Raw genomic sequence first — 12655 nt, 5'->3', positions numbered from 1 at the left:
CCGTGAGTGCTTTGAAGACCAGATTAAAAGCCATTTATTCTGCTTTAATATAAGTTGTTAAATTGGTGAAAGATTCACTTGGTACGTGTAACATTTTGACCACTTTTAATTTACTTGTGTATTTTTTATCTGGCATAAAGTGCTTACAGAAATAAACAGAGGACAATTTAAATGAGCAATATATAAAATAATTGTTCCATAAAACGAATCGTTTGTACATTACATTTGGACAGATTAGGCGTAAGCGAGCATTGGTCATAACAGTGAACACCTTATGAATAACTGCAACGAGGAATACTTTACATAAATGCATAAACAATTCCTTTTGTGGAACAAAGTATTTATTTAAATGCACATATCTCTTAAAATAATTTCCTGTTAAATCTCATCCAAATAAATTTCACAAGTAAATTTTTACAATCTGAAAACACGGACGTGGAATCCGCAGCTACTGCAATGTAAAAGACAATTTTCTTGTGTCTCGCAACTACGAAGATTTATTCGAAAAATGTGTTTTAGAGCAAAAACTCTTGTAAGAGATGCATATTTGAGAGACGATTTTAATCTTGAGCTAAAAATAATCGCAATATAAAAAGAAAAGCTTCTTTGACGAAGAGCCATTATCACTTCTAATCCGATAATAAAATTTAAAACATTTTTTTTGATCACCAGCAATCGTTTCCAATTAATTAAAAATAATTTAGACCCTTTCGAATTTTTGTATAGAATCAAGCAAAGTACTGAAATGGAAAACAAGAAATTAAAAAAAAATGAATAAACCCGAATCAATTCTTAAATAGATTTACAACTCTAACCTCGAAGAATTATTTCCATATATAATAATGACATTAATAATACTAATGACTTTGCCCGTATCAGTAGCCAAGGCAGAGAGAACTTTTTCAAAATCAAAAGTTATTAAAAACTATCTACATTCGAGCTTGAGTCAAGAAAAATTGGAAGGTTTGGCAATAATTTCAATAAAAAATGAAATTGCCCAATTTCTCTATATTGATATTTTGCGAACTAATTTCGCTAAAATAAAATCCAGATTAATTGGACCAAAAGATCATTGGGATACAATTCGTGTATCCATTGATGCCCTTTTTGTGTGCTAAACAGTGTTTTTACAATAATCCGTCAATGCTAGGCAATTTTAAACTGCGAGCCATATTCATATTTTTGTTTGGTTACCATGACAATGTATACAACAAAAGTAGTTCGAACACGTACGCGAACGAAATAATATATAAGGAATGAAAAAACATTCACCGATTTCAATTTCTTTAATACATCATGTGACTTTCATATACATATGCAGTGTATATTTATTTTTTATTAATGATAAACCTATTATATATTATCTAACAGTCGCTTTCTCTAACGCTAATGACATTACGACAAAGCTGCGAGAAATATATTGTAAATATGGCATTGCTACTCTTCGTAATAATTATACTCATACCACTGTAATTAAACTATTGACCTATTTTTAATTTTATGAATCTGAAACTAATTTACGAGCACAATGCGCTAATGGAGTTTGAAAGAAGTTCGCCATACCACCTCCCACCCCATTACAATCCCGGTTACCTGAAGAGGACAAAGTTTCCAGATGCCTTTAACTTCAAAGTTGATTCGGTACGAAGCTAACTAAATATTTCGCGTTCTTCAACCCACACCCCTCTATCCTTATCTTATTTTGCGTCAAGCGAAATTAACGATTGTATACGTTGCGTGTACAAGGCTGTATAATATGTACAAATGATACATTCGGCTCGGTTTAATCTGGAAAATATGAGTCGTGTGCAAGTGTCACGAGCTCAACCCCAATATATTTTCATTAAGAAGAACCAACAGCCTTAGGGACTTTCCTATCTCGCGCTCGCCACTATTTCGGTATAATATAGATTTATCGATCGCTTTCCATTGCAATATTTACGGTGTTCTCGGAATCGTACATACGAAGCCTTGACACGTTTGAATTACTTTCAAGGAATCGTGATATATTTAAAACTAGCATCGTACTCGTTGAAAATTCAGCGGTTAGCTACTTTAATCGGCCAATAAACTATGTACGTAAAAGTAATAACTAATCAGCTGACCTAACCATAAATTTACTATTACTGCAGTGTCACTATTTTAATTCACAGCGATCTTATTTATATTTCGATAACTAGTGTTTCTTTTTCTTGAAAAAATGTCTAATCAAAAATTCTTATTTTTTGAGAAACTTGCTGATTTCTCTAGAATTTTGGTAGAGCCTTTATTGGTAAAAATTAAATTTATACGAATATTTTTAAGCGTTTTACAACATCTACGTTTTTTATATCGCTGCATAAGAAAGTGTGTGTCCGTGCCAGATGTATATACAAGGTTAAAAAATACATGTTTTTTTGGAAGCTTTTAATTTAGATCGGAAGTATTTCAATGGCAAAAAATCATTTCCGACTTCATTGATCGGTCTTATTTTTGCTTTAATAATGTAATAATAATATGTAGGAAAAAACCGCTTCGCGTGGAAATCTACAGATTGCAAAAATGTATGGGGGCTTTCCAGAGTTATTTTTCACCGTAAATTTCCAAACAATGATGGCCGATTCCACTTTAGACGGTATGTGCTTTTTAAAAAAAATTAAGAATAATATGTGGAAATGTATCTACTAAAATGTTTTAATAAATGATTAATGATTTACTATTCTTATAGTTCTTTTATGTTTTCATACTATGAATAATATAATTCACATTCTTAAATATTAATAATAACTATAATAATTAAATAATATTTGTGTGGAAATATATAAAAATGAATTATTTCTATAATAAAAATACTTGGCATTTTTATATAATAATAATAATAATATTTTAGCGGTTATATAGTGTTATTTATTAAAGATAATTTTATATTCTACTCTTCATTATCGATATAATTATTGTATGCGAGTATTGATTAAAATCGTTTTGTAATAATAGCTTTCGCCGCTCTCTGACTACTGAGATATTACAAATAACTGTAATGGCCTCCGCGTAGCTGTCGGATCCATTGTTCGATCAGATACATTCGTTAATTTATTACTCTCGGACCACTTTTCAATTCGTTCCTAGATAAAATCTGCACTTCTTGAGAACGAGCTGGACGTTTAACGTCCGCGAGAGACGATAACGTTTTGTGTTCCTTATTTGGTCTCATTAATAGCAATAACTTCATTAATCTCAGATGAAAAGGAGCTGCGCAAAAGTTTGCGCAACTCCTTATCTTTACATCCATGTAATAATACCAGTTCAGTGGGTGGACGTAATAAATCTTTCCGTCATTTTATCTGACACAATCCCTTCGCTTAGAACCCTTCGGCGTAGGGATAACCATCGCGGACAATCCGCTTTAGAACCAGTCTTTCGCTTCATCGAGCTACCTCATCTCTCTCTCGGCAATTCTATGACCCAAAAATTTATAGCTGATTTTTTTTTCCAGAACTGGGAAGTATTGAACACGGCCGTGATCACCGGTCGTCAAGTATCTCAGGCAATGAAAGTGCTGATCGTGTCTCAAGCTGGTCAAGTAGCCGATGTGACGTTGCAAAGTTCTTGTCATTCGGAAGACGAGAGTGTACTCAAGGTAAGTCGTTTTATTAATTTTGTTATTTCAATATTATTAATATTTGTTTCGTCATTTTCAAAATAAATAAATCGTCGAGCGTGACAAAATACGTTGCCATACTTCACTGTCAAATACAAACTACGCATCGTAAAAAATAAAGTTTTAATATCGGTATTCTCTTTTTAGTATTTCAGTATAGATATTTCATTATACCATACACCAACAGGGATGTTATTTGGGAAGGGCAGGTTGGGGCATTTGCCCCCCTCCCCTTCGTCCCTTTGAATTTGGCTAGAAAAATGTCATTTAGAAATATATTTTTACCAGGGAAATTATAATTTATCTGGCAGGTGCCAGTAAAATTATATGATTTCAACTTTTTCATGCGTGGTAACTAAACTATACATTTACATATTTATCATTATTTATTTACATCTTAAAATGAATGTGTATTTTTCAGTGAAGTTGTATTTTCACCAGTGAAGTCCAAATACATTTTTACCATATATATTACTACTAGCTAGATACTACTAGCAAAAATATAATTTAACTGATAGGCGCTAGTGAAATTATATGGTGCTCTATAATGTCTATGAAACTCAATTTGACAATTGCAAAACGTCCATTTGCTGTTCAAACCCAAACCTAACCCAATGAAAGTTCTAAAACTAATTAAAGTTATAGAATTAAGTCCAAAATACAAACATAACCAACTCATCTCTCAGGAGGATATAAGCGGAAGAAGAAGTACAAATAGACGTCAAGTCTCACATATTTCTCCGTAGTTTGTTTACCCTTTAAAAAATGATAGCTATTTTTACCGATATTAATACGGATTTCTGATATGACAATAACAATCAAAGTATATTCAAACCATTTTGGTCGATAAGAGAGCGCAAAAACAATTCTAAACAGGGACAATCCTTAAATTTGGCCAGAAAAATACCATGAATCTTAATGAAATCAAAATATTAAAAAAAAGACCACCAAATGGCCAACTTTTGCCCCTCCCTGAAAAAACTGAAATGCCGCCCCTTAACACCATCTAACATAAACTTTTTCTATAGGTATCTTCATCGTGCAGCTCCGTATACGTAGACGGCTCAGAAATCAGAGGATCTTCCAACGCCTCAGTCATTGTGAAATATGGAACTTACACAGGATTGGCCAAGTTCACGGTCTGGATGCCAGAATTTCCATTGGAAGTAAACGTCGATGATTTTAGACTATCGCAAATCAAGGGCTGGAAAGTTCCAGAAGAGGCAAACTCCCCAAGCAAAGGCAAGAGGAAACGTCGTTCGTACGGCGCTCCTCCTGGTGAAGATTTCAGCAATAGTGTCATCACAGACAGGCACTCTTGTCGGCTTCGTTTCCAACAAAGTCCCGTTGATGTAAGTGTACAATTTATATATTATTAAAAACAAAAAATAATTGCATAATAATATTTTTTTATATTCAGGTTTATGCTAGATTCTTAGCAACGGATCACGATTCTGGTAGAGTTAGTTATTTAGTTTCAAGACGCACTTGGTTAAGAGTGACTGAGCTTGTCTTACCACTTTTGAGGGTTGCTGATCCTAGATTGGCAATCTTACGCGGTAGGACACTGCAAGGAAGAACCACTGGACGCACTGAAGTTCAAGTTTTATCTCCAATCACTGGTAAGTCTTTTAATAATTCTTTAATACTATCGAATCTGAGTAACATATCATTTATAATTTAACAGGGAGAGTGATCGGCGCTAGAGAGATTAGAATTGGTAGTGATAAAGTATCGATATCAAGAGTTATAGTTAAAGTAATATCTGGACTTCAATTGAACATATCTCCCGACAATGCTATTGAAAACGGATACATATCTGAAACTACTGTAACAAGAAGATTGACAGCTCAATATCAAGAAGGATTGTTAGATATTGACATTGAATTCTCTGATGGATCTCATACTCCACTGCGAGATGTGGCTGTAGCCGATTATGTGTTGAAAGTTGAGAGTTTAGATCCGGATGTTGTAGCATTTGCACCGATGGTTGCATCACATCATCCGAGAGTCATTGCGGTCGGTGAAGGTAATGATATTTTATTTATAATTCATAATATATATGAATTATATGTAATAATTAATATGATTCATATTTTTAGGCAATGGTGAATTGTTGAGAGTGGCACTTTTATTATCAGAAGAATGTAGAGGAGCAACTGGAGTCAACGGTAAAGTCAGAGGACCTACGAATAAAATCGACATTGCTTCAACTGCAGGAGGTGTGGTTCTTGCTTCAGCTTCGGCTTCAGTACAAGTCGATTTTTCTGCTAGTGAAGTACCGCAAAGACCGGATACTCCTCAAAACGATGATATTATGCGAAGCGGTAGCAAAGGACCACTATCAGATTTACACGATATACTCATTGGTATGTATTTCTAAACAATATTGTCTTATAGAACTAGTACTATAGATGCATTTTCATTAATATAGGAATTCCTTTGAAAGACGAAAATAACCATGAACCTACAGTACAAGCCCGACAATTAGGTGGTTCTAGAGGACAAAGGATCAGACACACCCCTCACATGACATCCGTAGAAATCGGAATGTATGTTCTATTAGCTGTGTTTTGCTTTGCAATAGCGGTGAGAATATAATATATAATAAAATATAAATATTATTCAAGCTATATAATGACATATTTATTTTATTTTAGATATTCGTGGTGTCGTGTGTGGTTTATGCATCCAAATTTAAACCAATCGGACCTGATACAGTAACGACTGGCATAAGTCCAGCACTGCCGCTACAACCGATTACGGATTCTGGCAATATACAAGTTGCAGGTCTCGTCGGTACTAGTTTGGGTATCGGAAGAGACAGAAAACCTCCAAAAGAATCAACTACCAACGCTCACGATTGGGTTTGGCTTGGTAATTCAATTGTTATTTATTTACACTAAACAAGATAACATAGCTCTATTCAAATGTATAATTACTACATGCTATTTCTAAATCTGTATTTAGTTTTCTCACTTTTTATTTTTTTAACAATTTTGAGTAAAATATAAAGCAAGCTATCTTATCTTTGTAATAATAATCAGGTACAGTGTTATCTTTTAAATTTATTTTACTGACTAAAACTATTATTATTTTAGGACGTGCAACAATCGAAAGGCATACAGGACATCAAGTACAAGCCGTAAACCGTAACAGTGCAGTGGCACCTCCTCCACCGCAGCACAGCGAAGCAGCTATTCGAAATCATTTGAGTCGTGATATAAGAATCACTAACAATCCGTTAAACTTGAACTATGCCGATCCGGACGACGCCATAAAATCTGATCAAGCTAACGGAAACGTTATGGTCACAAGTTTCGACAATCCCAACTGCATTGAACTGCCATCCCAGAATAATGTTGAACGAAGAAACAGAAGTGCTAGTAACGATAGCAGGATGATTGATACGACGACTTACACTAAAAGAGATAGAGTCTCAAGACCTGGACGTAATCAAGGATTGGAAAATACTAGGAGCTGGCAGTGAGTTTTATAGTTATTTTATATATAAATGTTAGAGATATGTATTTATGATTTAACTTCTTAAAGACCCGATTCAAGTGCTCCGCCATTGCCACCACATGGTATACAATTGGATATGAAAAATTTAACGCCAGATGAATACCGACCGCCAGTACCACCGCATCGCAATCCACAACCGCCTATTGTTAGCGGTAGAAGTACGCCACATAAGGTATGATATTATTATCAACAAATCTAGTGTAAGCAATAGAAAAACATTGCATCTAATCTTCCTCAAAAATATTCCAGGTACTTCCAGAAACCATAATGCCACCAACTCGACGTAATCATCATTCGCGCCATCACAAAAAATCCGATAGATCACAAAGTGTCAATTCGCCTAATTCAGGATTAGGAAGTCCCAGAAAATCTAACAATAACGAGAAGTAATATATTTTAAATCTATAAATAAATAACATTATCGATTACAGTACTAACTTTTTATATTTATTAAATAGGATGTTAAGAGATAAATATTACATGAACGATCCGACATTAGGCGCTTCGTATTCGGGTGATTTTAACAATGGAAACGTGCCTAACATGCCTGCTAATTCTTTAGCTGAGAACATCAGTCTTTCAAAAGAAGAGTGTTCGGGGATGTTTGAGTTCGACAACGATATACATCAACCTGCGGAGAGGGCAAAGTTAGATTTACCTTCTAAGAGCCCGCCTAATGAGATGGGTAAAAAATTAGATCTTTCGCCAAACGTTCACAGTCCTGATTTAATGAGGGATTCAGGAATCGGTATGTATATTTAATTATAGTTAAATGCTATTTAAACAAGGTGGTCCATAAGCTGCATGAGTTCCTACTTGGTTTTGTCTGTTCGTTCCCAGTTATATCAGAACATTTGGCATATTCTTTTTTTTGTGTGGAATTATTTTCATCTGCCCGCATATACATATATAGTACATGTATATATATATGTGTGTTTTGGATGCTCTCCTCGTTACGTTGTGAAATATAATTGACCATGAGAGAAGCATTAATCTCGCAAGTGAATTACATTCAAACTGAGAAACTGTCTTTGTGACTTATTTATTGTCATGGCCAGAACCAGATCATATGACGAGATATAAGGATTTTTCCTGAGGCTCCGTGCTTTAAGGTAAAGTGATCAGAATTTGAAAATATCAAATTCTGGTCACCTAAAAATAAAAAGGCCATCACGGAAATTTTAGTCAGCAAAAACATGTTGCAATATTTATCCAACTGTTCACAGGCATCGCATATTTTGTTTCTGGGGACTCTGCATATAATATTTTACCGAGGCCCCGCAAAACCCCCAGCTGGCTCTGATCATGACTAAGGCGAGACTAATTTGAAAATAACAAACACCTAGGACTATGAATACATATTCTCGATTTGAATGAAAATTTTGGTGGATCTCAATCCCTAATCATGAGATCTTTATTGATAGTTTGATCTATAAGTTTTGACTCATAAGCGCACTGCTACTGTAAAGGCCCAACAAGCCAAGGGCAAAGCCCCGGTGCTGGACCCGAATAAACAATCACTGCTGATTATGGCTCTCAGATATCTAGCGAAGAATGGGGGTTCTCGGAACCAAAACTTCACAGAACTTTCTATCGTCAAATTACCTTGAAAGCTAGTAGTTATCTAGTTCCGGCGTAGCACGGTCGTCACACTAAAAAATCTATATGCATCTTAAAATATCTATAAGTAAATAAAATGTATCAAGTAAACACTGGTTTTCAATAAGCAAAAATATATTCAAGTCTTAAATAAATAATATTATTATATAATAAAGCAACTTGTGGACCTTTTTGTATATGAATTTTTTAATAATTATATGTATTTTTTAGGTTTGGGGGATGTAGTTTATAGACCGAAACCACCACCGCACGCGTCAAATAAGTCGGACGCGAGCAACTCTGATTTTGTAGAAATCCCCAAAGAAAGTAATGGTAAATCAAATTTTATACATATATAATAATATAAGATTAGTTGTAACATTGTAAATTATCATCAGGAGTTGGGTCACACGGTTCAAGTCCAGAAGTAAAACGAGCTACAATAGTCGGCAATCCTATGTTTTCAAGTCCGACTGATAAATGCGAAGATTTACCAACAGAGTCTTTGGGACTCGATGATTTAGAAATGGATTATGAACAAATTATGCATTATTTTCACAATCTAAAGGTACTTTCATATAATTAATAAATGTTGGTTTTTTAACGTGTCGTCTCTTAGAGTGTTCTTCCTTGATTGAATCGTTGTGTATAGATAGATATTGAATAATAATTAATACGTAGCCACCCAAATATTATGGTAATGTTTAGTTTATAATTGTAAACATTTAATACTGTTGAATTTCAACATAAATGAGCATAGTTTGTGAATAATCCAACAGGAGTCGAATGCCTGAGTAGAGGAGATCATTGCAAAGATCCGTCAGATTCTATCAACGTTTAAGTATCAACACCTGATGAGCGGGATAGCCAGCGTCCATAGCACGCCCAACAAGAAGACAACACTGTTGGCGATAACAAATGGACCAGCCGTCGCCCCCACCAGTGACACTTTTACGAACAATAACAATAACAACAACGTAGAATCGGACAAATCTGAGGTGGGTCTGTTGGACATCGAGAACATACTGAACGGTAACGTCGCATTGTCGAAACCCAGCGTAATAACCAACATCAAAAATTACACCGTCAACCAGCTGGAATACCTGTTTGATAATTTAAGTGAATCGTACGCTTAAGTTATGATGTAACATTAGGGAGAAATTTGTATATCATGTACAGTGTACATTATTTCAGTCATCAAATATTTATAAATATTTACGTCACCCATGTATAAGATGATTGATGATGAGATTGTGTAACTTAATAGTACAATACTTCCTAAATACATAATAAACAGGTGTAAACATGCACATCAACCGATAACACCCGCCAATAATGGATTATTGCAATGATCAATAAAATTGAACATATTATTAATAAGAATAAGATACGAATACAGTTCGTTTGAATCTAGTCATTTAACCGATGCACGTGTCTACATAGCTTTAATTTGTGTAACGTTACATAAAACAGTGATTATCTTATTTATACTTTATTATTACGATCGTGTATTTTTATTTATATGTACTCATTTTAAGAAATTAATTAATATTTCGTGTTATAGATTTCCGATGATCGGATTTGTTTATAAATTAATTGACATACTCGTATGTTTGCCAGCTGTTCTCTACGTGTATAACTCATTTAGTGTTTAATTCACAATGCACAAATATCATATATGTACATATAGATAATATAGAATCGTTCATTCGTTCGTACAGTATTTATATCATCGTGCATTCAATTTTGCAGCAGCTACATACCTGTAAATTTATTATATTATATATATATATTTAACATTGTAAATAATGAAGATTTTGTACACATTATTAGTATGAGCTTATTTTTAAATTTACAAGATGTTAACATTTCTGCAAAATTGGCAGCTGTATAATTTTGTATGAAATTATAAAGCAGTTATAGGTAATTGATAGTTGAAAAAATATTTATTTATACGCATAATTATTAGGTTGCTGGGTAAGTTTCGACCATTGTTTATTCAAAATCAGTTTTCGATCTACAGCGAAAAAGAGACGGTTCAAAACAGAGCTGAATTTGGACATAATTTATCACATTTTTGTAGGAAAATGAAACCTATTTCCCTTCATATTATTTATAAAAATTTATAAATTTCTCAGTGCATGGTATTATATTTTTAAATATTATGAAAAATATGATGTAATATATATCACGTCATTTTCTTTTAATAATAATTAAGTTTATTTTTAAATCTAAAATTTTCTTGCTATGCCGCCTAACAAAAATTTATATTTTCTTCAAGTTAAACATAAGTTTTAAACAATATATATTATTTTAATAGATAGCTCGTTTTAATCATCTTAAATTGTATTTAGGGCAAATTTATTAACCTAACTTAATAAAGCTATCCTCCTCCCCCGAACCCATACCGTCCAGATTTATGTCAATGAATTATGGTCTGCTTATTTCTTCATTGACCAACTTTAAACAAATACATACATCATAGACCTTTTATTAACTTAAAGTAGTACTTCTTGTCTTTTTTTTCAATTGAAGAGTATTATTTATAATTGGTTTAAATGAAAACTATAACACAAGAGTGACAAACTTATACAGTAACCTAATATTATATTAAAAGTATGACCATAAATTTACATCTATCATATCAACTTTAACTCATACTTTTGTACATATTAAATATAAAATAAATATATAATATATTTGTGAGGACAAACCATCTATCTGTAGATTGTATCGAGTGTGATAGATATAATAATCTGTTAAAAAGTATTATACAGAGAAAATATTAATTATTTTATCTGACGACTATAAATGAAAGTGAATAGTGTTTTAAAAGTTGGGGTATTTATTCGAAAGTTTTTTTAACTAAATAAGTTTGTAAATAATGTAACGACTGTATTCATAGACGGGAGTGGCTCTGTGGAGATTTCGACATATAGTAGTCAGCTTGCGTGTATTTATATATAAATGTTGTATTGTTTGTAATATAAATATAATAGATTGTTCGTAAATGAGTAACGATAAAGACAATGTTGAATCCTTTTTAATATAACGATCGATATGTATATCACTAGGGAATGCACTATGCAAAAATGACGTGCAGTAGATATAGTGTGCTTTATTTGTTACATTACATTTGAGTTTCTCTTGATACTGTATATTTATATTTATACGTAAATATAGAAGCATACCACTATTTTATAAATAATGAATGATGCGCTTTGAAGTGGTTTTTATATACATTTTCCGATAATGACGCTTACTGGATGGTAAAAGTGTATTTGTAATACGGTTTGATGGAAAACGAAAGTACGGCTCGCTTTAAGCTTTATAATCGAAACTGATGAATGTTTTCTAAATGATGTTCTTCGTTTAATTTAATATTAAAAATTTAAATACAGGGTGGCACAGTTAAAAATTGGCGTTTACGTATTGTACGGGTGTGTATATATTTTTAAATAATAATACGCCTAATCGAGTTATATATTTCAATGATACGAGCTACTTTTAAGTGTACCATCTTGTATTGTTATTTCAGTATGAAATATAAAGCTAACAAATACAATATTTTTATAAAATAAATTATTACAATCCATCGTGTTAGAGTTATCATCGATAATTTTGATAATCATACATTCTAAAATACAGCTTATCCACTTATAAAATAACAGTAGTAGAAAACATTCATACTATATTTTTAATTTCAATTCAACTTTCGGGAGCTTCGTTTTAAATAATATCCGACTTTTGTACATTTATAACGCAATTCTAAGTAAATATATATCATTGAAATAATACATCCGCTTGAAAGTAGCTGATTTTTCTAGTCAAAAATCATCCCGTATATATACATATTGAGCTTATGAATGCAAATCAAACGTCAAATGCCCGCTT

The 12655-nt window shown here is 32.8% G+C and overlaps 1 protein-coding gene across 5 annotated transcripts in view; it reads left to right on the top strand.

The window, feature by feature from the left end:
- The window catches only part of dtn (transmembrane protein 132C dtn), a 195437-nt gene extending 185694 nt beyond the window's left edge, over window positions 1–9743 (top strand). Inside the window, exons 6-19 of one of the 5 annotated variants that reach the window (XM_088203838.1) lie at window positions 3473–3616; window positions 4666–4989; window positions 5058–5259; window positions 5325–5666; window positions 5740–6006; window positions 6072–6226; window positions 6298–6514; window positions 6739–7123; window positions 7190–7334; window positions 7412–7548; window positions 7621–7910; window positions 8993–9094; window positions 9160–9329; window positions 9522–9743. In XM_088203838.1, the coding sequence (XP_088059964.1) occupies window positions 3473–3616; window positions 4666–4989; window positions 5058–5259; window positions 5325–5666; window positions 5740–6006; window positions 6072–6226; window positions 6298–6514; window positions 6739–7123; window positions 7190–7334; window positions 7412–7548; window positions 7621–7910; window positions 8993–9094; window positions 9160–9329; window positions 9522–9602 (2961 nt within the window). In that variant the 3' untranslated portion in view covers window positions 9603–9743. Of the gene's footprint in view, window positions 1–3472; window positions 3617–4665; window positions 4990–5057; window positions 5260–5324; window positions 5667–5739; window positions 6007–6071; window positions 6227–6297; window positions 6515–6738; window positions 7124–7189; window positions 7335–7411; window positions 7549–7620; window positions 7911–8992; window positions 9095–9159; window positions 9366–9521 lie in introns of those variants that run through there. The other 4 variants (XM_088203830.1, XM_088203849.1, XM_088203870.1 and 1 more) reach the window with 4 other exon arrangements.
- Window positions 9744–12655: the final 2912 nt, after the last annotated feature.

Source organism: Plectrocnemia conspersa, unplaced genomic scaffold (assembly GCF_051122295.1).
Source record: "Plectrocnemia conspersa isolate PC_06_02 unplaced genomic scaffold, ASM5112229v1 ptg000002l, whole genome shotgun sequence".
In the NCBI taxonomy this organism is placed as follows: Eukaryota; Metazoa; Arthropoda; class Insecta; order Trichoptera; family Polycentropodidae; genus Plectrocnemia; species Plectrocnemia conspersa.
The sequence above is the reverse complement of the archived record's forward strand: the minus strand, read 5'-3'. Positions and strand labels throughout refer to the sequence as shown.